The 24,008-nt window shown below is 37.3% G+C and overlaps 1 protein-coding gene across 1 annotated transcript in view; it reads left to right on the plus strand.

Moving 5' to 3' along the window:
* Positions 1-18,381, plus strand: part of AKR1B1 (aldo-keto reductase family 1 member B) — a 28,808-nt gene extending 10,427 nt beyond the window's left edge. The window contains exons 4-10 of the mRNA XM_074193660.1: positions 383-460; positions 9,069-9,191; positions 9,409-9,515; positions 10,334-10,415; positions 10,703-10,786; positions 16,340-16,422; positions 17,969-18,381. Coding sequence (XP_074049761.1) covers positions 383-460; positions 9,069-9,191; positions 9,409-9,515; positions 10,334-10,415; positions 10,703-10,786; positions 16,340-16,422; positions 17,969-18,011 — 600 coding nt within the window. The 3' untranslated portion in view covers positions 18,012-18,381. The remainder of the gene's footprint in view (positions 1-382; positions 461-9,068; positions 9,192-9,408; positions 9,516-10,333; positions 10,416-10,702; positions 10,787-16,339; positions 16,423-17,968) is intronic.
* The last annotated feature ends 5,627 nt before the right edge of the window (positions 18,382-24,008 follow it).

Below are 24,008 nucleotides of genomic sequence, written 5' to 3' on the forward strand. Positions count from 1 at the left end.
TTTAGTACATTAATATCTTACTACAGAATATTTTTGTGTATTTATGCTGAATTTTTTGTTAGAAATGATTTGAAATAAGCTTTCTAAGAACCTATCTCTGAATATTGGGCTTCATTAAATTGAATTGGCTTGTTGGGGGCACACACACACACACATAAAATATATGTTTTCAAAGATATAGATATGGTATATAGATATAGGATAGTATAGGATGAGGAGTATATATAGTATAAGGAGATGGCTACTTAGGTTTGGTATAGTTTCCTATGTTGTTGTTGTTGTTTTGTTTGTTTTTTTTTTTTTTTTCAGAAAAAAGAAAGTCATTTAAGGGGGGGAAATGTCTTATGAATTTTAATTTGTTGGTGTATTTTGTCCATGGCAGGCCGGAAAGGATCTTTTCCCACTGGATGACAAGGGCAATGTAGTTCCCAGTAACACAGACTTTGTGGACACATGGACGGTAAGGCTGATCATTTTTCATTTGGTCTCTTGGGGTATGACTCGAAAATTATTTTTAAGATCTTTGCTGGAGAACTGTTGTCTCACTGTATCTTTCAGCCATGTATTTGTTTCCACATGACCCCCTATTAGATTTTTTAGGTTAGTTTCCTTTTCCTTTGCAGAATCTGGCTTGGCTTTTATTCATTCATTCAATAAACATTATTAAGCCCTCAAATGCAGAGCATTGTCCTTAAGTGACTGGGGAAGTATATCTTTTTGATGACATGGTTCCTGTCTTCATGAAACTTCAGGTCTTACAGGGGAGATGAGATACATTACACAGATAACTGTAGCATTTGACATTATATGAGATGTGATTTCGAGAGTAAAATAGAAGTTTGAATTCCAAAGGAGAATGTTCTTGCCAGATGAACAGATAAAGCTTCAGGGAAGAGGTAGCATTTGTTAAAAGATAGAAGAGTTCGAACAGAGGGAAGAAGGGGCATTCCAAGACTAGGAAAGAACTTGAGTAAAGGCAAAAATGAGAAAGTAGTCATAATACTACGAAAGACTTTGGAGCAGAAAAGCAGCATGCAAGGTCAAAAGAATGGTGTTAAGAATGATTGTGGCTCATAGAAATCTGGAGAGGATGAGAATTATGTGGGCAGAACTGTTACTAAACTTTTATATTTGTTCCTGTGGATAGTAAAGGGCCTGTGAAATGAGACAGTAAATAACACCTATTAGACTCACATAGTAATAGGAACTGTGTTAAGTCTCAGGGATACACAGGCAAAAAAACCCAGCCCTATTCTCTAGGAACTCACAGTCCTAAATGGAACAGAAAGCATAAAAACAACTATTTACAGGTTACATTGGTGATAATTAGCAGAAGTAAGGCACTAGTACCAAGGGCCATTGGGAAAGACTTCCCATAAAAGGTAAGATTGAGGGGTACGTTGGGGCTGGGGAATGGAAGATATAAGAAGACTTGAAGGGTAGGGGACCAGTCACGGAGGGCCTAAAAAGGAAAGGCTTCTTATTGAAGGTGGCGCAGAGTGTAAGAAGATTGGGAAAGTAGGAGGTGGATCATTAAGAACTCTGAATAAAAACTAGGATTTTTTTTTATCTGATCCTGGAGATGCAAAGAGCTACTACAGTAGATTGAGTTGGGAATGTGACTTTGGGAGAGGAGATGGTCAGAGCTTTTTATTATTTTGACAGTTGAGTGGAATATGAACCCGAGTGAGGAGGGATCTGAGTCCTTCAGACTCACCAACAGACTATGGCAATAAGCCAGACATAAACTGATCAAGATCGCGGCAGACCTCAAGATGGTAGCAGGGTCAAAGGAGAAAGGGGGGGCATGTTGAAAAGAAGCTGTGAAGGGGAACTATACAGATCTTTGGCAACAAATCAGATATAGAGAGAGTAAAGGTCCAGCATGACATGTAGATTTGCAAGCCTGGGTACTTGAAAAGATGATGGTAACCTCAACAAGAATAGGGAAGTTAGGAAGGTGGGGAAAAGATAATAATGTATTCAGTCTGGGGCATATTGAGTTTTCTATATGTCTATAGGAAATCCAGTTCTAGATGTCTGATGGATGGTTGGAGATGCCACAGATAATTGTGAGAAACCATTGATAAGATTTGATTCCAATTGACTCTTTCCATTCTCTCAGTATCAAACATAGAAACTTGGATAAATGGTGATATTAGGAAGGAAGATTGAGATTAGGAAGAAAGATCATAAGTTCAGTTTTTGGTATTTTCAATTTGAGGTACTAGAGGGTTAGATCAGTTCTATAGTTTGTGATTGACAGCAGAATATTAGGATGAGAGCTAGAAGGGTCTTTAGAATATATCTAGTAGGCTAATAACACTCTCTTTTTACCCATCATCATCACAGGTAACATTTATTTATTGCTAATGATTTTTACCAATATCTCATTTGAGCCTCACAACAACCTGGGTGTAGGCGCTATTTTATTACCCTCATTTTACAAATGAGGAAACTGAGGTGATCAGGTTAAGTCACCCATCCAAGAACTGTCTGAAGCCAGATTTGACCTAGTCTTTCTAACTCCCAAGTCTGAGGCTATAGATACAGATTTGGAAATCATTTGCTTAGGAATGGTAACAAAACACTTGAGATTGAATGGGATTGCCAAGGGTGGCCAAAGAGAGATCCTTAGATAGCACCTACATTTGAGTTTGGGAAGATGACAAGTTGTTAGTGAAGGAGATAGAAAAGCAGTCAGTGAGGTAAGAGGAGAACCAGTGAATAATAGGTATAAGTCCATGAGAGGAAGGAACATACAGTAAAAACATAGGCAAGCAGGAGAGGTAAAGAAGGAAGATTAAAAATTGCTTGTATTTTTGTTTGTTTTTAAAATTGCTTTTAACATTTGGCAATTAGATGGTTGTTAAGGGACTTTAAGAGACTAGTGTCAGATCAGTAGGAAGAGCAACCAGATTAAAGAAGCTGAGGAGAAAGGAGGGGAATTGGTTATACACAACTTTAATGAAATATGACATAGGCTGCAGACAGAAGGGAAGTTTTTTTAGGATTGAGTAGACATGAACTTTCTCATAGGAAATTAGGAATGAGTGATGATCTATAAAAGATAGTAATAATACAAATTATCAGAATCAGATCTTGGTAAGAAGCAAGACAGAAATGAAATCTGTTCACTTAGCCATTTTCCCTGGTAGCTTTTTCTCACACCTTCTCATCCCTTATTAAACGTCCTATTGCATCCCCTCCCCAACCCTTGTTAGAGATCTTGCTTCATACTTCACTGAAAAAAAAATGAGGCATCGTTCAGATATCTTCCCTACTTTCTCCTCCTTCAATCTGGTTTCTTTTTTTTTAAGGTTTTATTTATTTTGGGTTTTACAATTTTTCCCCTAATCTTACTTCCCTCCCCCCACACAAGGCTATTTGCCAATCTTTACATTGTTTCCATGGTATACATTGATCCAAATTGAATGTGATGAGAGAGAAATCATATCCTTAAGGAAGAAACAAAAAGTATAAGAGATAGCAAGATCAGACAACAAGATATCAGGGTTTTTTTTTTTTTTCTAAATTAAAGGTAATAGTCCTTGGTCTCTGTTCAAACTCCACAGTTCTTTCTCTGGATACAGATGGTATTCTCCATTGCAGACAACACCAAACTGTCCCTGATTGTGCCTGCACTGAGAGAATGAGCAAGTCCATCAAGGTTGATCATCACCCCCATGTTCCTGTTAGGGTGTACAATGTTCTTCTGGTTCTGTTCATCTCACTCAGCATCAGTTCATGTAAATCCCTCCAGATTTCCCCAAATTACCATCCCTCCTGGTTTCTAATAAAACAATAGTGTTCCATCACATACATAGACCACAGTTTGCTAAGCCATTCCCCAATTGAAGGACATTTACTTGATTTCCAATTCTTTGCCACCACAAACAGGGCTGCTATGAATATTTTTGTACAAGTGATGTTTTTACCATTTTTCATCATCTTTTCAGGGTATAGACCCATAGTGGTATTGCTGGATCAAAGGGTAGGCACATTTTTGAAAGGTTGGATGAGTTCATAGCTCCACCAACAATGTAATAGTGTCCCAGATTTCCCACATCCCTTCCAACAATGATCATTATCCTTTCTGGTCATATTGGCCAGTCTGAGAGGTGTGAGGTGGTACCTCAGAGAAGCTTTAATTTGCATTTTCTCTAATAAGTAATGATTTAGAGCATGTTTTCATATGACTACGGACTGTTTTGATCTTCTTGTCTGTAAATTACCTTTCAAAATATCCTTTGACCATTTGTCAATTGGGGAATGGCTTTTTATTTTAATTTGACTCAATTCTCTTTATTTTAGGAATGAATCCTTTGTCAGAAACATTAGTTTAAAGATTGTTTCCCAGTTTACTACATTTCTTTTGATCTTGGTTACAGTGGTTTTGTCTGCAAAAGCTTTTTAATTTAATGTAATCGAAATCATCTAGTTTGTTTTTAGTGATGTTCTCTATCTCTTCCTTGGTCATAAACTGCTTCCCTTTCCATAGATCTGACAGGTAAACTAGTCCTTGATCTTCTAGTTTGCTTATAGTATTTTTGTTTTGTCTAAATCCTGTATCCATTTGGATCTTATCTTGGTATAGGGTGTGAGGTGTTGGTCTAATCTAAGTTTCTTCCATCCAATTTTCCCAGCAGTTTTTATCAAAGAGAGAGTTTTTATTCCAACAGCTGGACTCTTTGGGTTAATCAAACAGCAGATTACTATAATCATTTCCTGCTATTGCACCTAGTCTATTCCACTGATCCACCACACTGTTTCTTAGCCAATAAATACCAGACAGTTTTGATGACTGATACTTTATAATATAATTTTAGATCAGGTAGGGCTAAGCCACCTTCTTTTGCACTTTTTTTCATTAAATCTCTGGAAATTCTCGACTTTTTATTTCTCCATATGAATTTACTTACAACTTTTTCTAACTCATTAAAGTAATTTTTTGGAATCTTGATTGGTAGGGCACTTTAGTTTTGGTAGAATTGTTATTTTTATTATATTAGCTCTACCTATCCATGAGCAGTTGATATTTGCCCTGTTATTTAAATCTGATTTAATTTGTGTGAGAAGTGTTTTATAATTGTTTTCAAAAAGATTCTGAGTCTGTCTTGGCAAATAGACTCCCAAGTATTTTACACTGTCTGAGGTTACTTTGAATGGAATTTCTCTTTCTAGCTCTTCCTGCTGTTTCTTGCTAGTCATATATAGAAAAGTTGAGGATTTATGAGGGTTTATTTTATATCCTGCAACTTTGCTAAAATTGCTAATTGTTTCCAGTAGTTTTTTTGGATGATTTCTTGGGATTCTCTAGATAGACCATCATGTCATCTGCAAAGAGTGAGAGTTTTGTCTCTTCCTTCCCAATTCTAATTCCTTCAATTTCTTTTTCTTCTCTAATTGCTGAAGTTAACATTTCTAATATGATATTGAATAGTAGTGGTGATAATGGGCACCCTTGTTTCACCCCTGATCTTATTGGGAATGCCTCTAGTCTCTCCCTGTTGAATATAATGTTTGTTGATGCTATCAGATAGATACTGCTTATTATTCTAAGGAACAATCCATTCATTCCTACACTCTCTAGTGTTTTTAGTAGGAATGGGTGCTGTATTTTGTCAAAGGATTTTTCAGCATCTATTGATATAATCATATAATTTCTGATAGGTTTCTTGTTGATATAATTAATTAAACAGTTTTCCTAATATTGAACCAACCCTGCATTCCTGGGATAAATCCTGTTTGGTCAAAATGTATTATCCTATTGATAACTTGTTGTAATCGTTTTGCTAAGATTTTGTTTAAGATTTTTGCATCTATATTCATCAGAGAGATAGGTCTATAATTTTCTTTCTTTTTTTAACTCTTCCTGGTTTAGGTATCAGCACCATATTGGTGTCATAGAAAGAGTTAGGCAGAGTTCCATCTTCCCCTATTTTTTCCAAAGAGTTTATATAGAATTGGAACCAATTGTTCCTTAAATGTTTGGTAGAATTCACTTGTGAATCCAATCCATCAGACCCTGGAGATTTTTACTTATGGAGTTCAATGATGACTTGTTGAATTTCTTTTTCAGAGGTAGGGTTGTCTAGGTATTTAATCTCCTCTTCATTTAACCTGGGCAACTTATATTTTTGTAAATATTCATCCATTTCACTTAGATTGTCAAATTTATTGGCATAGAGTTGAGCAAAATAATTCTGAATTATTACTTTAATTTCCTCCTTATTAGTGGTGAGTTCACCTTTTTCATTTATGATACTAGCAATTTGGTTTCCTTCTCTTTTTTTTAATCAAATTGACCAGAGGTTTATCAGTTTTATTGGTTTTTTCATAAAACCAACTCTTGGTTTTATTTATTTAACTCAATAGTTTTTTTGCTTTCAATTTTATTAATTTCTCCTCTAATTTTTAGAATTTCTAATTTGGTATTTAATTAGGTATTTTTAATTTGTTCTTTTTTTTAATTTTAGGTGCATATTTAGTTCATTTATTTCCTCTTTCTCTAATTTATTCATGTAGGCATTTAAAGATATATAATATATCCCCTGACAGCTGCTTTGAGTGAATCCCATAGGTTTTGGTATGTTGTTTCATTATTGTCATTATCTAGGATAAAATTCTTTCTATAATTTGTTGTTTGATCCATTCATTCTTTAAAGTGAGGTTATTTAGTTTCCAATTAGTTCTGGGGCTATATGTCCCTGGCCCAATATTGCATATGACTTTTATTGCATTATGATCTGAGAGAGATATATTCACTATTTCTGCCTTTTCTGCAGTTGATCATTAGGTTTTTATGCCCGAGTACATGGTCAATTTTTGTATAAGTGCCATGTACTGCAGAGAAAAAGGTATATTCCTTTCTATCCCTATTCAGTTTCCTCCATAAGTCTATCATCTCTAGGTTTTCTAGCAATCTGTTTACCTCCTTAACTTCTTGTTTATTTTATGATTTGATTTATCTAAATCTGAGAGTGGGAGGTTGAGGTCTCTCATTAGTAAGAGTTTTGCTGTCTATGCTTTCCTGTAGCTCTTTCAACTTCTCTAAGAATTTGGATGCTGTTCCATTGGGTGCATATATATTCAGGATTGAATCACTTTATTGTCTCTGGTACCTTTTAGGAGGATATAGTTTCCTTCCTTATCTCTTTTAACGCTATCTTATTTTTGCTGCTGCTTTGTCTGAGATAAGGATTGCCACCCCTGATTTTTTCACTTCAGCTGAAACAAAATATATTTTGCTCCACAAACTGTGGTGTATATATATGTAATGGAACACTATTGTTCTATTAGAAACCAGGAGGGATGGGAATTCAGGGAAGCCTGGAAGGATTTACATGAACTGATGCTGAGTGAGATGAGCAGAACCAGAAAAACATTGTACCCCCTAACAGCAACCTGGGGGTGATGTTCAACCTTAATGGACTTGTTCATTCCATCAGTGCAACAGTCAGGGACAATTTGGAGCTGTCTGCAATGGAGAATACCATCTGTGTCCAGAGAAAGAACTGTGGAGTTTGAACAAAGACCAAGGACTATTACCTTTAATTTAGGGGAAAAAAACTGATATTTTCTTGTCTGATCTTGCTATCTCTTGTACTTTATTTTTCTTCCTTGGGGGTATGATTTCTCTCTCATCACATTCAGTGTGGATCAATGTATACCATGGAAACAATGTAAAAACTGACAAAATTGCCTTCTGTAGGGGTGGGGGAGGGAAGTAAGATTGGGGGGAAAATTGTAAAACTCAAAATAAATAAAATCTTTAATTAAAAAAACATATATATATATCTCCCCAACCTTTTACCTTTATATGTATCTCTCTGCTTCAAATGAGTTTCTTGTAAGCAGCATATAATCCACTCTGCTATTTGATTATGTTTTAATGGAGATTTCACCCCATTCACATTCAAAGTTATAATTGCTAAGTCTTTATTGCCCTCCATGCTATCTTCCCTCTGTTTATATTCCCCCCTTTTTTCCCTTTATCCGTATTCCCCAGTATTTTATTTCTGAATACCACTCCCTTCAGTGTGTTTGCCCTCCTATATCTACCACCTCCCCTTTCTTTCCCTTTTCCTTTTTCCCCTTTTTCTCCCCCTCCCTTTCTCCATTCCCCCCTCCCCTTTTCCCCTTTTAATACTTGAAAGGTAAGATTTTTTTAAGTTAACTGAGTATGTGTATAAGTTAACTTTAAGCCAAGTCTGATGAGAGGAAGATCCAGGTGTTTCTCATCTCCTCCCTTCTTCCCCTCTATTACCATAGGTCTTTTGTACCTCTTAATGTAATAAGATTTACCCCATTCCATCCCCTCCTTCCTGTCCCCCTTTTTAAGGAGGAGGTGTTTTTAAATCATTCTATGTGAGTCATAGAAAATTCTGAATATCCATCACTCCTAGCTAAGTGTTCTATCCAATAGAGTTACAATTCTTGAGAGTTATTATAGTCTTTCTCCCAAGTGGGATTATAGCCAGTTTCATCCCATTGGATAGCTGTCTCATGGATAAGTCGTGAGTGTCCATCACTTCTGGCTAGGTATATTCTTTCTGTTAAGAGTTACAGTTCTTAAGAGTTATGAGAATCTTTTTATCATGCTGGGATATAGCCAGTTTCACCTTATTGGATAGCAGTTTTTTTCTTTACCCCCTTTTTTTTAACCTTTTCTTGTGTCTCTTGAACCTCTTGTTTGATGTCCAAATTTACTATTTAGCTCTGGTCTTTTCATCAGGAATTTTTGGACTTCTTCCATTTCGTTAAATGTCTGTCTTTTCCCCTGAAAAAGAAGACTCAGCTTTGCAGGATAGTGGATTATTGGCTGCATTCCAAGCTCCCTTGCTCTTTGGAATATCTTGTTCCAGGCCTTTCGATCCCTTAATGTTGATGCAGCCAGGTCCTGCATAATCCTTACTGTGTCTCCTTGGTACTTAAATTGTTTCTTTCTGGCTACTAGCAGGATTTTCTCTTTTATTTGATAGTTCTGGAGTTTGGCCACAACATTCTTTGGCTTCACTTTGGTTTCAAGAAATGTTTTAGTCATTCATCTACCCTTCTCTTTTCAGGCCATGGAAGAATTGGTGGATGTGGGATTGGTCAAGGCCATTGGAGTCTCCAACTTCAACCACTTCCAAATTGAAAAGCTCTTGAACAAGCCGGGGCTGAAGCATGAGCCAGCAGTTAACCAGGTAAACTATAAAGAAAAGATAGTGCCCTTAACCTGTAAGTTTGAACCATATGGCCCTTTGTAGACATTTAAAAACCAGGAAATAGAATTCATGGTTATCCACCTATTAAAAAATCATTAGTAGGGAGAGGAAAAATTCAGGATCAGTGGTTCAGGATGTGATTGGGTTGTATCTTGGAGCAAGTCATTGACTTGTTACAATACTTTTTGATTTACAGATCGAGTGCCATCCCTATCTCACCCAAGAGAAGTTGATTGCATATTGCCAGTCCAAGGGCATTGTAGTGACAGCCTACAGTCCCCTTGGTTCTCCAGATCGGCCATGGTAAGGAATCTTTGGAATCATAATTAACTGTCTCAAGAAAATGTTCATTCCAAGGGAAATGCTTTTGGGGGCTGCACAGCAAGTTAGAACCTGTGTTGGTTTTATTGAGGAGTGGAAGGGTGGGTTCAGGATTTAACCATTGATTATTTCATAGAATAGTTATTATTGACTAGTAGAAGTTAGAGGACCCATCTTTGAGCCAGGAAAACTTGAGTCTAAATGTAGACGCATGCCAGCATGGGCAGATTCTCTGAGACTGTAAGTCTTAAACAAGTTGCCAATCTATTGCTAAAGAACTTTTCCACCCGAGTTCTTTACCCTAGTGAAATAACAGCTCTTTCTTCCTCTCAAATAAAAAAACAACCCAAAACTAAAAAATGACCTCCTAGAGGTGACCAGTTTCACAAATTAGAAACTAAGGTCCAGAGAAGTTATAAGTAACTTGCCCAAGGTCACACAGGCAATGAGAAGCAGATTTAGAATTTTAATAAGGGCCTTTTGATTTCCATACCAGCATTCTTCCCTTCATACTAAACCACTACCAACAAGATTTCTTGCTCTTCTAGGAGAAGTTTAGCTCAGTGACCCAATATTAGGCAAGTTTGTACAAAGTTCTAAGGGTATAGTATATCTTGGGAGTAGAAAGGGGTTGCTTGGGAAATCCTTTTCTTTTCCTAGCTCCAGATGGAGCAAATAATATACCCTTGTCTTAAAGGGTTTCAGTAAGGAATCATTGGAGTTACCACTTTTCATTTAAAAGGTAAAATTTGAAATTAATTAAGAGTGCCTATGCATATTTAATATCTTCTCATTCCTAGGGCCAAGCCGGAGGACCCTTCTCTCCTGAATGACTCTAGGATCCAGGCCATTGCAGCAAAGCACCAAAAAACCACAGCCCAGGTACTGGGGGGTTGTTGCCACCTACAGGTCTTCATGCTTCTGCCTTTGGCGTCATTTTTGCCAGTACTAACTGAAAGTTCTGCTTGGGGCTTCCTTCCCCACCCCCCAACACTTCGATCTGAATAAGCTCAGTTCTACCCATACTTCCAAATGTAAATGGCAAAAGGGAATGCTTTTATTCTGTGGAATAATTTGTCTTAAAGAATAAGGGATCTGACTCCTACTAAAGTTCCTGGGGCCCCAGTTACATCAGGGAAGAATGTTGTGCCTCTTTTTTCTGACTGCAGGTTCTGATCAGGTTCCACATCCAAAGACAAGTGGTCGTGATCCCCAAGTCGGTCACCCCAGCTCGGATTGCTGAGAACTTTCAGGTAAGATCCCGGAGAGCTTTCCTCAGGAAACAGGAAATGTGTCAGCCCATCCCCCTCCGTTTGTCTACAAGTTTTTAGACATTTTTTTTTATCAAGTCCATTGGCAGTCAGGTGAAGCCATGGAATAATGGAATAATGTTTATAAGTGCTTACTTACAATAGTAGGATTACAAAGGATTGTAGTTCTTTGTTAATTAAAATAGAGTTGGAATTCTGTTGAAATATGCTTATCAAAATAGTCAAATTGTATTAAAATTGTTCAGTTGTTTCATTCATGTCTTACTCTTTATGACCCCATTTGGTATTTTCTTGGCAAAGACACTAGACTAGTTTGCCATTTTCTTCTCCAGCTCATTTCATGGATGAGGAAACTGAGTCCAACAGAGTCAAGTGACTTGCCCAAAGTCAGATAGCCAGTAAGTGTCTGAGACCAGATTTGAACTCAGGAAGATGAGCCTTCCTGAATTCAAGCGCAGTACTCTCCATCTTGCTGCCCCTATATATATAAAAATACTTTAAAAAAAAAAAAGTTCATAGACCCCAGGTTCAGAATCTCTGATCTAGACTGCAGTCCTTGATGCTCCCACAGCAAACTCCCAAGTAAGGAGTAGCTTAGACAAGTAAACTTAGGAAGACTGAGCTGACCAGTGGAGGGTGCCCTGTTTGAGGTTCCAGTAGCTCACTGTCAGACCTATTGGGAACTTCATTAGATAAGTGTCTCATCCTCCGTTTTTCCCTTCTAGCTTTTCCCCCTGTCTACAAACATGTCTGGGTCTCCCCATTCTAAAAACAATTTCTTGATCCTTCAGTACCTTCAAGCTACTGTCTTGTCTCTCCCTATTCCACCAATCAACCTTCTCCCCTGCCCCTATTTACAGCTAAATGTCTAATAAGAATAGTTGCTTTCACTTCATCTGTTTACTTGGACCCTCTGAATTCTGACCATGTCCCTAAAATGGTACTTGCTGAGTTTCTTGACTTCATTTTGTTACTCTCTAAAATAGTCTTTCAGGAAAAAAAAATGAATAGCTTTTTTTCTCATGACCTCATTTCCAAAAATATCCTTCTCCCCTTCCCAAAGAACTTTCCTTTATGATAGAATGAAAAAGAAAAGAGGTTGGGAAGTGATTCAGCAAAAATAATCAACAGATGAATTGAGTGTGACAGTGAAAACAGTGTTCACATCCCTCACACATTTTCTGTGGAAGGTCTAGGGAGTTGGGTCAGGTCATTCATTACCAACCAGGAAAGGCTTCATAGAGGAGTTGCCATATCAGCTAGACTGTAAAGGATGAGTAGGCAAAGAGTGGGAAGGGAGAGAATTCCAGGAAAAGAGAATAGCGGTATTGTGTCGTAATAGATAGAGGACCCTTCTTTGAGTTAGAGGCAGTACGTTGAATGTTCACGGGGCAAAGGAATCCAGTTTGTCTGGAGGTGTAGAGTGCATAGTGAGCATAATAGGAAAATAATAACTTCCTTTTACTAGATGGTGAAAAATGTACTTTGTTCACCATAATCCTATGAAGTAGGTTAATGGAAAATACTAATCAATTCAAAGTTATCCAGGGAAAACCCTGCCATGTTTCCATATAGCTTTAATTGGGAGCCTTAGAAGATGATGTTTCTCTGTCCCCAGAGATCTTTACCAGAGGTCAGCAGCACCCTAGAGGGGGCTTCATGTTTTAGGTATGGATTGGATAATGACCTTTGGAGTCTTTCCCTACCTCGTATTTTATAATTTTCATATACACACACACACACACACACACACACACACACACACATTCTTCAGTATTTGAAGCCCCCAGGATTTGTTGATTTGGGTTTTCCTTTCAATGATAGAGAGCTTGTAATCTCTCTGGTTTATTAAATGGTCCTTGAAAGGGGCTGAAATTGGAGCTTCTCTGAACCCGGCATCTGGTCTTCCCTGTGACAGTCTGTACTGACCCATGCTCGATGGTCATTGACCACCATCATCACATGAGGTCCTCTATTGACACACAGCCAGGCTTCCTAAAACTCAGAATTTTAACATGGTATCTGGGGGCTCAGATGTCCGAGAACATCTTCCCTTAGGCATTGTGGAAAGGGCCTGTTCCTCTGAAGGGAGGGCCTTCTAGAAGATCTGCCTCTCAGGTTTGGGTTACTTGTAGACCTTCTTCAATGTTTCTCCTAAAAATCTCAATATGATTTAGTATAGCCACTTAAATTTTACTTTTCCAATAACTAGTTTCCCAGTTCAAACCTTAGGGTTCTAATCCTATTAACAATAGAGCTGTAACAACAGCATCCAATTAGGGACTTATTCATTTGAAGCTTCCAAGTCTTTAAGTCTTTACATAGCCCTTTCTGTTTTGTCTAAATGCTTTATTTTGTAGTGCCAGAAACAAACTAAAGGAAGAATCTTATTTATGAGACTCTGACTTGTAAAATGAACCCTTCTGGTTAAAAATTTGATATTTACCAAAGTTGACATGTAAGCTAATGCTGTTCTAAATTGGTTCTGATTCTACTATCATTCAACTTTGTAAAAGTGATATTCATTTATTCTTTATTTCAAATTTAAGTCTCATGGAGGGGAAAAACTTCAGTCTTATTACTATAACTGTCCTGTCATGTCAGTTAGCAAATTGTTATGTTGATAAATTTAAGAAATCCAAATAATAGCTGAGAAATAAAAAAAAACTATTTTAAAGTATCACAAAAGGCAGAGCTCTGAAAACTTTATTTAAATTAAACATTTTTAAAATCACAGAAAAACAGAAAATACCTGGTTTGTGCAGAGGGCAAACAATACAATTTTATATATAAAATCTTGAATCCAATTTTTAGAAGTTGTTAATAGAACAGGCTCAAAACTTGTATTAGAATCATTTACATTTGACATATTTGTCTGATCTTGCTTTCTCAGAATTTTCCATTCCTTCCCTCCTCCCCCCCAGCCTTCCCCAAAGAGGTTATACTTTAAGAGTTAAATCCTAGGGGCAGCTAGGTGGCAAAGTAGGTAGAGCATCCACCCTGGAGTCAGGAGAACCTGAATTCAAATCAGACTTCAGACATTTAATAATTACTTAGCTGTGTGACCTTGGGTAAGCCACTTAATGCCATTTCCTTGCCCCCCCCCCAAAAAAAAGAATCTAATCCTAAACATGAATATATAGCAATCAGGGCTTATTTTAAGTAGATGCTTTTTATTTCTAAATTCATTGGCCACACAAATAGTCTTCATTAAAAGATGTTTTTGTACTTCCAAGTGTAACCTACAAGACTTGGGATGGGATGTGAAAATGTTCTAAATTCTGAATCTCAAGATTATATCCAGATAGTGGTTATCTAAATGAACTGTCTTCCTTTTAGTTGCCTGCACTTCAGAATGTGCTCTACATGCAGTTATTAATCCCAAATTACACAATAAGCTTAAGTAAAATTGGATTTTCATAGTCCATAATTTATTCCTCTTTAAAATAACTTATTGCATTGAAATTTTCTCTTTAAAACAAAACTAAAGATGTTTCTGATTTTTAACCTTACTAATTGATTTTTATCTATCTCCCACAAACTTCTTCATCTTTGTCTTATTATTCCCATGCCATTCCAAAATATTTCAAGAACCTTATGTTATAAATGATTGCATAATATTAGAAAGGGGATAATAAGCTCGACTTTAATTTACTTAGCTGCCTAAAAATTCAGATGGAAAACAGTAAGATCTTCTTTACTTTCAAAGTATTACATTTGTTTTATTTTTATATTTATTTATTTTATTGGGTTTAATGCCTCTGAGGTTTCTTCTTAAATTTTAGTTACATGTATTTATTTTTCCAACTACATATAAAGATAATTTTCAACAGTCATTTTTATAAGATTTTGAGTTTCATATTTTTCTCTCTCCTCCCTCTCCTATCAAAGAGCAATCTGATCTACATTATCCCTGTATAGCTATGTTAAACATAGCTCCATATTATTTATGATGTGAAAGAAGTTTCATTATATTTTAACTATATATGAAATATATAAATTTTTTAAAAAATATTTTTAAAACTAGCTTTACCTACCTTAAAGAGAGATTTGCTATAAAAGGAAGAAGCTGAGTCATAATTATAAAAAATGAATCTCCAGGCCTAAGCCTAAGGACACAGAATAACTCACCACATGTATAATAGGATAAATTATCTTTGGTTCTGTTTAATTTCAGTTAAGAATTTTACTTAGTAATCATGTAGCATGTAGTCCAGCTTCATTCACAGAGCATCACAGTCAGGCCTTGACTAGTGAAATCCCTTTCTAGATATCCCTGAGGGTCGAGTCCCTGCTGACTAGTTGCGCTGTTTTAAAACGCCATCCTTTTAGGTTAAAGCTCATTTTTGAAAAGTTATACAGTAGCACATACTCAGAGACACTGGGTTGACAACATTTCTATTCTCAGTAGGGCTTTTCCCTAGGTTACACTATAGATACTTAGAAAAACACAAACATAAAAGACAGGATTTCTTAATTTAAAAAAAAAACCTATATTTTAATTGTTCCCCCCTTTTATACAACTGGGAAGATGTCCCTTTAATGGGAGATATCCTCCTCAATCTATGAGCAAGAGTCCCCTTGAAGAAGGAATGCTTCAGGGTTTAAACACCCTTCTAGCCTCTCCAGAGGAAATAAGTCCTCTAAGAATTAAGAACACCCTACTGGTAAAAACAGGCAACCCCCCCCCCAAAAAAAAAAACACCGGGACCTTGCTCAGAAAAGGTAAATATCCAAAAAAGGTATCGATGCCTCTCAGCATAGGAAGCTGAGAGTTTTTAAGGTCCTTGTGGGGTTGCCCCTAAGGAATTTCAATAAAAGGGTTTTATATTGTCACTTATTTCCAAATTATCACACTGAACGCAAAATGGCACTCCGAGATGGACAAAACTGTCACTTTTCATAGCTTTTAGCATCCTTCCCTTGAGTGAGGTAGCCGCCTTTTAAGGCTTCAACATTCTGTAAATAAAAAGTAAAGCAACAAACTTATCTAAGACCACTTAAAACTCCTTAAATATTGATTTGAACTGACTCTCCTCCCACTATCATTTAGAGTGACTGACTTCTCTTAAGGGACCATTTCCATAGTACCTAGGTTTTGTATACCAATGCTCTTTAGCATTAATGATCTTGGCTTCCCCCTCATTCAGCTTTAAAATTTCATATCCCTGGAAGGCATTCCTGGAATCTCTCTGTTCCTCCTGGAGCTGCTTATGGGATATATAAATATCCCTTATAGTAAATTCCATTTCCTATCTGGAATATATTTATTTCCTCCTTAACTCCATTTCTTTAAATACTTCATTTCCTTCAAAATTAGTTTCTAGTACCAACTTCTGCATGATTTTCCCCCAGTTTTCATAGCCTTTTTTTAAAAAAATTGTTGTTTTTATATTATTTTCTGGTAAGATATGAAGTCCTTGAGGACAGGGATTATTTAATTTTTTTGTCTTTAAATACTATTCCTCAGTTTGATTTCAATCAGTATTTTGTATGAAGGACTCACTAGTAACACTCTCTCTCTTTCCTTTTCAGGTGTTTGACTTTGAGTTGACCGATGAGGAGATGTCGACTATACTGAGCTTCAACCGAGACTGGAGAGTCTGTGCCTTGAACAAGTAGGTTTCTCCTGAATGTAGTCTTATGTGTTTCAGGCATCAGTAGAATAAAAGATTAGCCCTGGAGAGGACCATGACTGCTGAGCTGTATGTAGCTCAGAGAAGGTCTGAAATGAGCCCCAAGGTTCTACAAAAGACCTAGACATTCTTTTTTTTTTTTTTAAAGGTTTTTACAAGGCAAACAGGGTTAAGTAGCTTGCCCAAGGCCACACAGCTAGGTAATAATTAAGTGTCTAAGGCTGGATTTGAACTCAGGTACTCCTGGCTCCAGGACGGTGCTCTATCCACTGTGCCACCTAGCTGCCCCGAGACCTAGACATTCCAAGGAACGGGCCTCTCTGGCTAGATTGATATTGCAAACTGCTTAGTCCAGAACTAGATAGCACAGGAACTTCATTGAAGGTTAAATGTTCAACTCAGTTCTTACCAGTGGCCCTTGGGGGGAAATGGGACATGTTTTATGTCAAATTTTGTGAGAAATTAATGATATAGAGGTACTCTCTAGTGTGGAGTCCTTGTATCTTCCTTACAAGGTTATCTAGTCCAGCTCCATTATTTTCTGGTTGAGGATTAAGGGTTAAGTGACCTCCCCAAGTCTCACCCCCAAGTAAACATCAAAGGTGGAATTTGAACTTGGGACCTCTGATTCTAGAGCTGTTGTTCTTTGCTTTCTCCTATTAAATGTCCTGTTGAGATCTAATTTCAGGTACAATTGTGGGAGCTGAATCATACTGATCTCAGATGGTCCTTCAGTGTCTCCTATTGAGGAAAAGCAGGTGGTGACTGGGTGGATAGTCCGTTTGTCTTCAGACTCTAACTGTGTGACCTTAGGAAAGTCACTTGAACTCTGTTTGCCTTACTTTCCTCAACTGTAAAAATTGGAATATTAATTTAGGTTGTTGTTTGTAAGAAGAATTTAGTATAACCCTTTTAAGATTTTTTTTGTGTTATTTTTTTAATTGATGCTTCTACCTCTACCTTAAACATTCTCTCAATACCCTAAATTTCCCCAGTCATCTCGTCCTTAACTTTGATCTTCTGATCTCTGTAATTCTCTCCCTAAGATAGATCACTTAGTCCCATGGCTCTCTCTACACACACGCGTGCGCACACACACACACACACACACACACACACACACACAATCTCTCCTATAACTGGTTCTCTGAGGTGATCCAGGTCTACTCCTGTAAGATTACCTGTATTGTTCATTTGACCAGCATGTTGTGGTATTACTGGTGTTTGTTTTAATCTCCCCAAGACAAAAGGCTCTTCATGAAGATAAGACCTTGTGATCTATTCTCTTTAGCTTCCTTGTGCACAGTACAGCCCTGGGGCACCTAGTAGTCCGATTTGGCAGAGAACATCATTGGGCTAAATCACTGTCTCCCAGGGACCAGCCTTTTGTAACTCATGCCCTGGATCATCTTTTTAGTCCTTAATTCTGATTGTTATAATGTTGAAAAGTATAAATTCAACCATATTTCTGTCTTTATTATGGTCAAAGTACCTATGTTGAAAGCAAATTTGTCTATTTTCCTTGTAGTGCTGCCACTCACAAAGATTATCCCTTCAACACTCCATTTTGAAGTGCTGACTGGTTGCTGTCCAGGGTCCGGATGACAGTCTCCTGATGCTTCCAGCTGTGCCCACTCACCCTGGAAAGAGTTTATTGTTCTTCTGTATTGCATTGGTCAACCCTGGCCTCTGATCCCAAGAGCTGAATCCACCACTGAATATCAGTGTTGAGTCTCAGCTTGTTCAAGTAGCTCCTGTTTTTCTGGATCCTCCTTCCTACCCAGCTAGAAGGAATCCAGAATGACTACCCCCTCCCTAGATGCCTCCCCAGACAGGCTCTGTAAACTAGAATTATTTTCTTTTAGTAACTAGTAGATTTCATCTGCTTGAAGTTGTAAACCTAACTTGTTGCTTTAAATTAAATAAATATCTTTCACATTATATATTTAGTGAAGTTATTTCTGTAGTGAGCTAACTAGTTTTCTGGAACCCTGGGCCCCTATCCAGCTGGAAAAATAGAAAATAAATGTTTATAGGGCAACTCACCAATTAAAAATGCACACACTTCTTTTCTGAGTTATGAGGGGTGCAAGGCTGGTGGGTTGAGCCCAAAAGAAGCATGGGTCTCTGACACAAGAGATGTGGGACTTGTCATAGACCCCTCCCACCCAAGGTCATCACCCATAACCCCCTCCACATCTGAACCAATCTAATTTTTATCTTGGTTCTCAAAGTCTTATACTTTTGAGTATTCATATTTATAACATTTTTGGGTCTGCATAGATAGTCTTACTTTCTTGTACTGCTTTCCCTTTTGAATGACAAGAGCTCTTAAATTTTTTACAAAATAGTCACAACCAAACAACTGATATTGCTGTTCAGTGCTTGGGTGTGTAATCCATCTCTGGGCCTCACTTTCTTCATTTGTAAAATTGGGTGTTAGATTGTTTCTCTAAGGGTCCCCTACTGCTTGAGGAATCTCAATTCCAACCAATGTTATACTTGTGAAATAATGTTATGTGGGGCTGCCAATATCAGTTGATCAGTGAAATGAAAGTGTTTAGCAGATTTTCTTACCAGACGAGGTCATTCTCCCTACCCAAAAGTTGCCTTTGTGCTTCCTAAAACCTACTGTTGATGGGGGACAGAAAAACATACCAAATTACCAAGTGAAGAGAGGGGACACAAAGATGAGGTTGTGGGCTCTCCAAGATCATTTGAGGGGCTTATGGTATCTGGAAAAAAAAACCCCAATACCACCCAACTGTAAGAGAAATGTGCATATTCTCTTAATTAAAGCCCAGTCATTGTCAATTAGGGACATCTATTTTGAATTAGTTTTTCAGTCTGCCTCCTGTTTATTCAGCAGTTAATAAGAACACATTGAAATTTAAGATCACAGAATTCATTTAGTCCTTGGGTTCTTTAATATTTTTTTATATCCGTCAATATAATTGGTTTCCTATGTATTTTTTATAATTTAAAACATTTCTCTGCAGATTTCACCAGATTTCCCAAGAGGTCCATGACACAATCTAGATTTCCTTATTATACATGTAATTAGAAAATAATGAGAAAGCCAAGGATTAGAGAGGTCGATTTGTCCAAGGCATGTAAATGAACAGTTTAAATAGCCTTCTGGATCTGAACCCAAATTCCCCTACTCAAAATCCAATACTTTTATAATCATCTGTTAAGCTCCTACTGGTATGTGTCAGAAATTGTTAAGTGCTGAGGAGACAGATAGACCCCCTTCTTGGGGAGTTCACAATCTTAATGGGATTACAATATTAGCAATTCCGGACAAACATGCTACATACATGAAAAATTGATAATCAATAGAGGGATTGGCTCTAAGGGAGATTGGGTGGTTTGATCATTCTTAAGGCAGGGTGACCCTGGTGTTACAATACCCAGGTGTGAGGGAATGAGGGACAGCAACGGGGTGGTACTATCAGAGAAAAGAGGAGATAAAAAACTGGTCAAATCTACAGGGCTTGGCGATGTTAAGGATAAGAGAGAGTAAGGAGCCCAAGCATCAATTTGCAAATCTGGGTGACCAAGAGGATGGTAACTTCAGTGTGAGTAGAGCTATCATTCTTAGCTGCTGTTCCTGTGTAGTGTTCTGGTTCTGCTCACTTCATTTTGCATCAGTTCATCTAAGTCTTTCTAGGTTTAATTTTTGGAATTCTGAAATTTGAAATTCTTTCATAGTAATAGGGAAGTTGGGAAGAGAGGAGGTTTTGGTTTTGAAGTTAAAAGTTTTATGAAACATCCAGAAATCATTGGTAACTTTGGAGAGAGCAGTTTTAGTTGAATGATCAGAATGGAAGCCAGACTTCAGAGGGGTAAAAGATATAAGACAAATGCTAATGGGGAGACACGAATCAAGTGAAGGGTTTTTTAAAGGATGGGACATCTTATAGGAAGTGGGGAGCAGCTAACAGATAGCCAGTGATCAAAAACTAAAAAAAAAAAAAAAATGGGAAGGATAGAAGGAACAATCTCTTAGAAAGAATGGAATGAGTTCACTTATGCATATCCAGGTTGGCCACCTCTTCAGGGTAAGAAAGAAATGAAGATGGGGATAGGGAAATGGTTTGTGAATGATGAGAGATGAGAAATGGAGAAAAGGGAACTTTTGACCAACAGCCTCATTTTTTTCGATAAAACAGAAGCAATAAAGTGAAAGGTCTGAGGAGGAATGACTTTTTCACAATCCCAGGATCTAGAAGGTCTGAGGAGGAGTGACATTTCTTTTTCACATTCCCAGGATCTAGAATTCTCTTTACAAATAATCTACTTTTCGAGACAGTTCACATTCCTTTGGTATTCAGATCAAATTGGCCTCCTTAAGTAAAATCCAAATCCTGTACTTGATGTTCAGTTATTTCCTCTTCATGACTCCATTTGGAGTTTTCTTGCAAAGATACTGGAGTAGTTTACCATTTCCTTCTAAGAGCTCATTTTACAGAGAGACAAACAAGGTTAAGTGACTTGCCCATGGTCACACAGTAATAAGTGTCTGAGGTCAAATTTGAACTCAGTTCTTCCTGACTTTGAGACCTAGCTGCTGGTCATGTACAGAGTATTTCTGAAGTCCTAGCATAGTTTTAAACTATTTATGCTTAAAATAATGGCAGTGTCAGAAAAGAATGGGGAATAGATAAGACAGTTTTTCTTAAAAGTAGTTTAAACTGTCAAAGCTTAAAACTTGGCTAAGATTTTACTATTTTTACTGTCTCCGTTTACTCATCTATGTATGTTATACAGACAGTATAACCTAAAACTGTAAGAACCTTAAAAACATAGGGTTAAAATAAAATGACAGAAAATATGGGTTAGACATTTTTAAGATCTTACCCAAAACCTATAGGTGGAGGTCATTCTGAGGTAAAGAAATTGGACATTTGAGAACAGGGAAAATAATAAACCTCCTTAGTGGCCTAAACATACAATATTGCTTCCTAAAAACTACTCAGAGATTACAATCTTTGGTCTCTTCCTGGGAAAATGGTCTCTTTACATCCTGAGCATTGTTCTCCTAGATTTGTGATTAACACAGGGGGAGACTTGAAGTTTTAATTTTTAACTGGGGAGCAAAGTGACCCATTATGAAGCAAAAGTCTTTGAAAAATTTAATAATTTATAATATACTCTAAAAATTGTCTCACAATATAGTTATGATAAATTATTCTTTCGCACTAATTCTCCTGGGTAGTGTAAGGAGTAATTAGTGAGTAGTAAGGAGCCTACAGAGTGAGACACAAAGTGTTTTAAGTTTGCATGAGAGGGAAAAAAGACAGGTACATTAAATCAGCAGCAGCCAATCAATAAAATATTTGCTTATGAGATGCTTATAAGGGCTTACAATGGGATACAGAGCTGAATACTGGCTATATAAAAAATGCCAACAGCCGTCCTCAAGGAACTCACTATATTCTTTTTTAATAAAAATTTAATATTTGACTTATTTTTCCAACTATATGCAAAGATAGTTTTCAACAATCATATTTTGGTATGGTTTTGAGTTTCACATTTTTCTCCATCCCTTCCTTTTCTCTTCCCTCCCTTCTGCCAGAAAGCAATCTAATAGAGGTTATGGTTTTATAACCATGTTAAACCTATATCCATATTAATCATGTTGTGAATGCAGAATCAAACTGAAATGGAAAAAATAAAAGAGAAAAAATACAAAAGACAATTTTTAAAAATTGAAGATAGTAATTAAGTTTTGGTCTGCATTTAAACCCCATACAACTTCTTCTAATGGAATATTCAGGCTAGGACAGACCTTCAAGGGAAAAGTCCAAGGCTCACCAAGCAGAAGGTAGGTGGAAGCCAAGTATTTGGGAGAAAGAACAAAGAGAAGGATTTTGAAAAACAAATACCCACGCCTGGAGAATTTTGCCTAGAGCATCATAAGCTCCCTTTCCCGGCCTCTTGTGTGGACAGATTTCCCACTCGAGGTGGCAGAATCAGAGAATGTTTAGAACTGAAGGAGACTGACCTTAGCGATTTGGTCCATCACCTTCAGCTGTGGAACCCAAGGCTCAGAGGGTTTAGGTGACCAGCCCATAATCACACAGTGAGGTAGACAGTGGCCAAGTCAGGGCTAAAATCCAGAATGTCCCAACTTGGCTGCTCTTCCCGCCCAATCACACTCTCATCATTTTTTTGGAATTTTTAAATAGAACTTTCTGGAAACCCAAATTTAAATTCTCTAGTGGATGTGGCTGCCAAATAAGATGCCAAATTGCACATTTGATGCTTCCTATTTTTCACACCCACCCCACCCCCTCAACTTAATCTGTAAGCTTTTATTAAGCTTCTTCCGCCCAGTGGGTGACAAAAGGACTACGATGCCCTAGCAAAACCCAAGCTGACTGTTTGGAACTCAAAAGGCTTTTCCTCCAAGAGAAAAAAAAATGATGAATGATGGTTATGTTCTCATTATAGTCCACAAAAACCCATTTTGCTCCTCACATTCCTGAAAGATTATATTAGTAGTATGATTACAACTATGGACAGCTGATTGGTTCAGGAAGACTCCTCTTCCAGAATTCCAAATCCAACCTCAGACACTTTCTAGCTGTGTAGCCCTGGACAAGTCATTTAATCTTGTTTGTCTCAGTTTCCTTATTTGTCAATGAGCTGGAGAAGAAAATGGCAAACTTTTCCAGTAACTTTGCTAAGAAAACCCCAAATGAGTCATGAAGAATTGGACATGACTGAACAACAGCAAAAAATGATTGCAACTATACCCAATGATGTGGTGGATAGATGGCAGGACTTGTACTCAAGAGGTCATTGTTGTAAATTTTGCCTCTGATATTTAATGTCTGTGTAAAAATAGGTTATTCTCATTCAAACTCAGTTTCTTTATCTGTAGAATAATATTTGGAGTAGAGGCAGAATTGTGAAATGAAAAGAGTGCTGAATGTTTTCATGACATTCATAAGACCAGAGTTCAAATCTTGCCTCTGTTACTTAACTACCTGACCATAGGCAAATCACCTTTCTAGATCTCAGTTTCCTCACTTTAAAAAATGGAGGAATTGGGCTAGATTATTTTTCAGCTCCTTCCCAAATCTAATCTTTCCTAGGATTAAAAAAAAAAACCCAACCTTCCCCAGTTACTTTCCTAATTCTCTACATATTAAACTTCTCAAAAAAGTGCCCAGCAATGACTGCCCTTCCATGCTTTATTCCTAAAAAATCTTTGATCTGGTGCCTGCCCCAGCTACTGGACTGAAACTCTTCCAACTTTTTCAGAGCCCTCCTTGAATTACTGAAGAATTGAGGACCATCTCTGAAACTCTTCTCTCAGTTTCTGAAATCACATACTGTTCTGCTTATTCACTAGCTGATTTTTTCATTGTTTTCACTGGCTTTGCCTCCTCCTCCTCCTCCTCTCTTCCTCCTCCTCCTTCCTAAATCTGGTAGCCTCAACTCTAAGGCCTTCTATTGTTCTACTCTGAAGACATCGCCTATTGTCATAACTTCAATTTTCATATCTCTTTTTGTTGTTGTTTGGTCATTTCAGTTGTATTTAACTCTTTGTGACA

This window comes from Macrotis lagotis, chromosome 7, assembly GCF_037893015.1.
Source record: "Macrotis lagotis isolate mMagLag1 chromosome 7, bilby.v1.9.chrom.fasta, whole genome shotgun sequence".
NCBI lineage: Eukaryota > Metazoa > Chordata > Mammalia > Peramelemorphia > Peramelidae > Macrotis > Macrotis lagotis.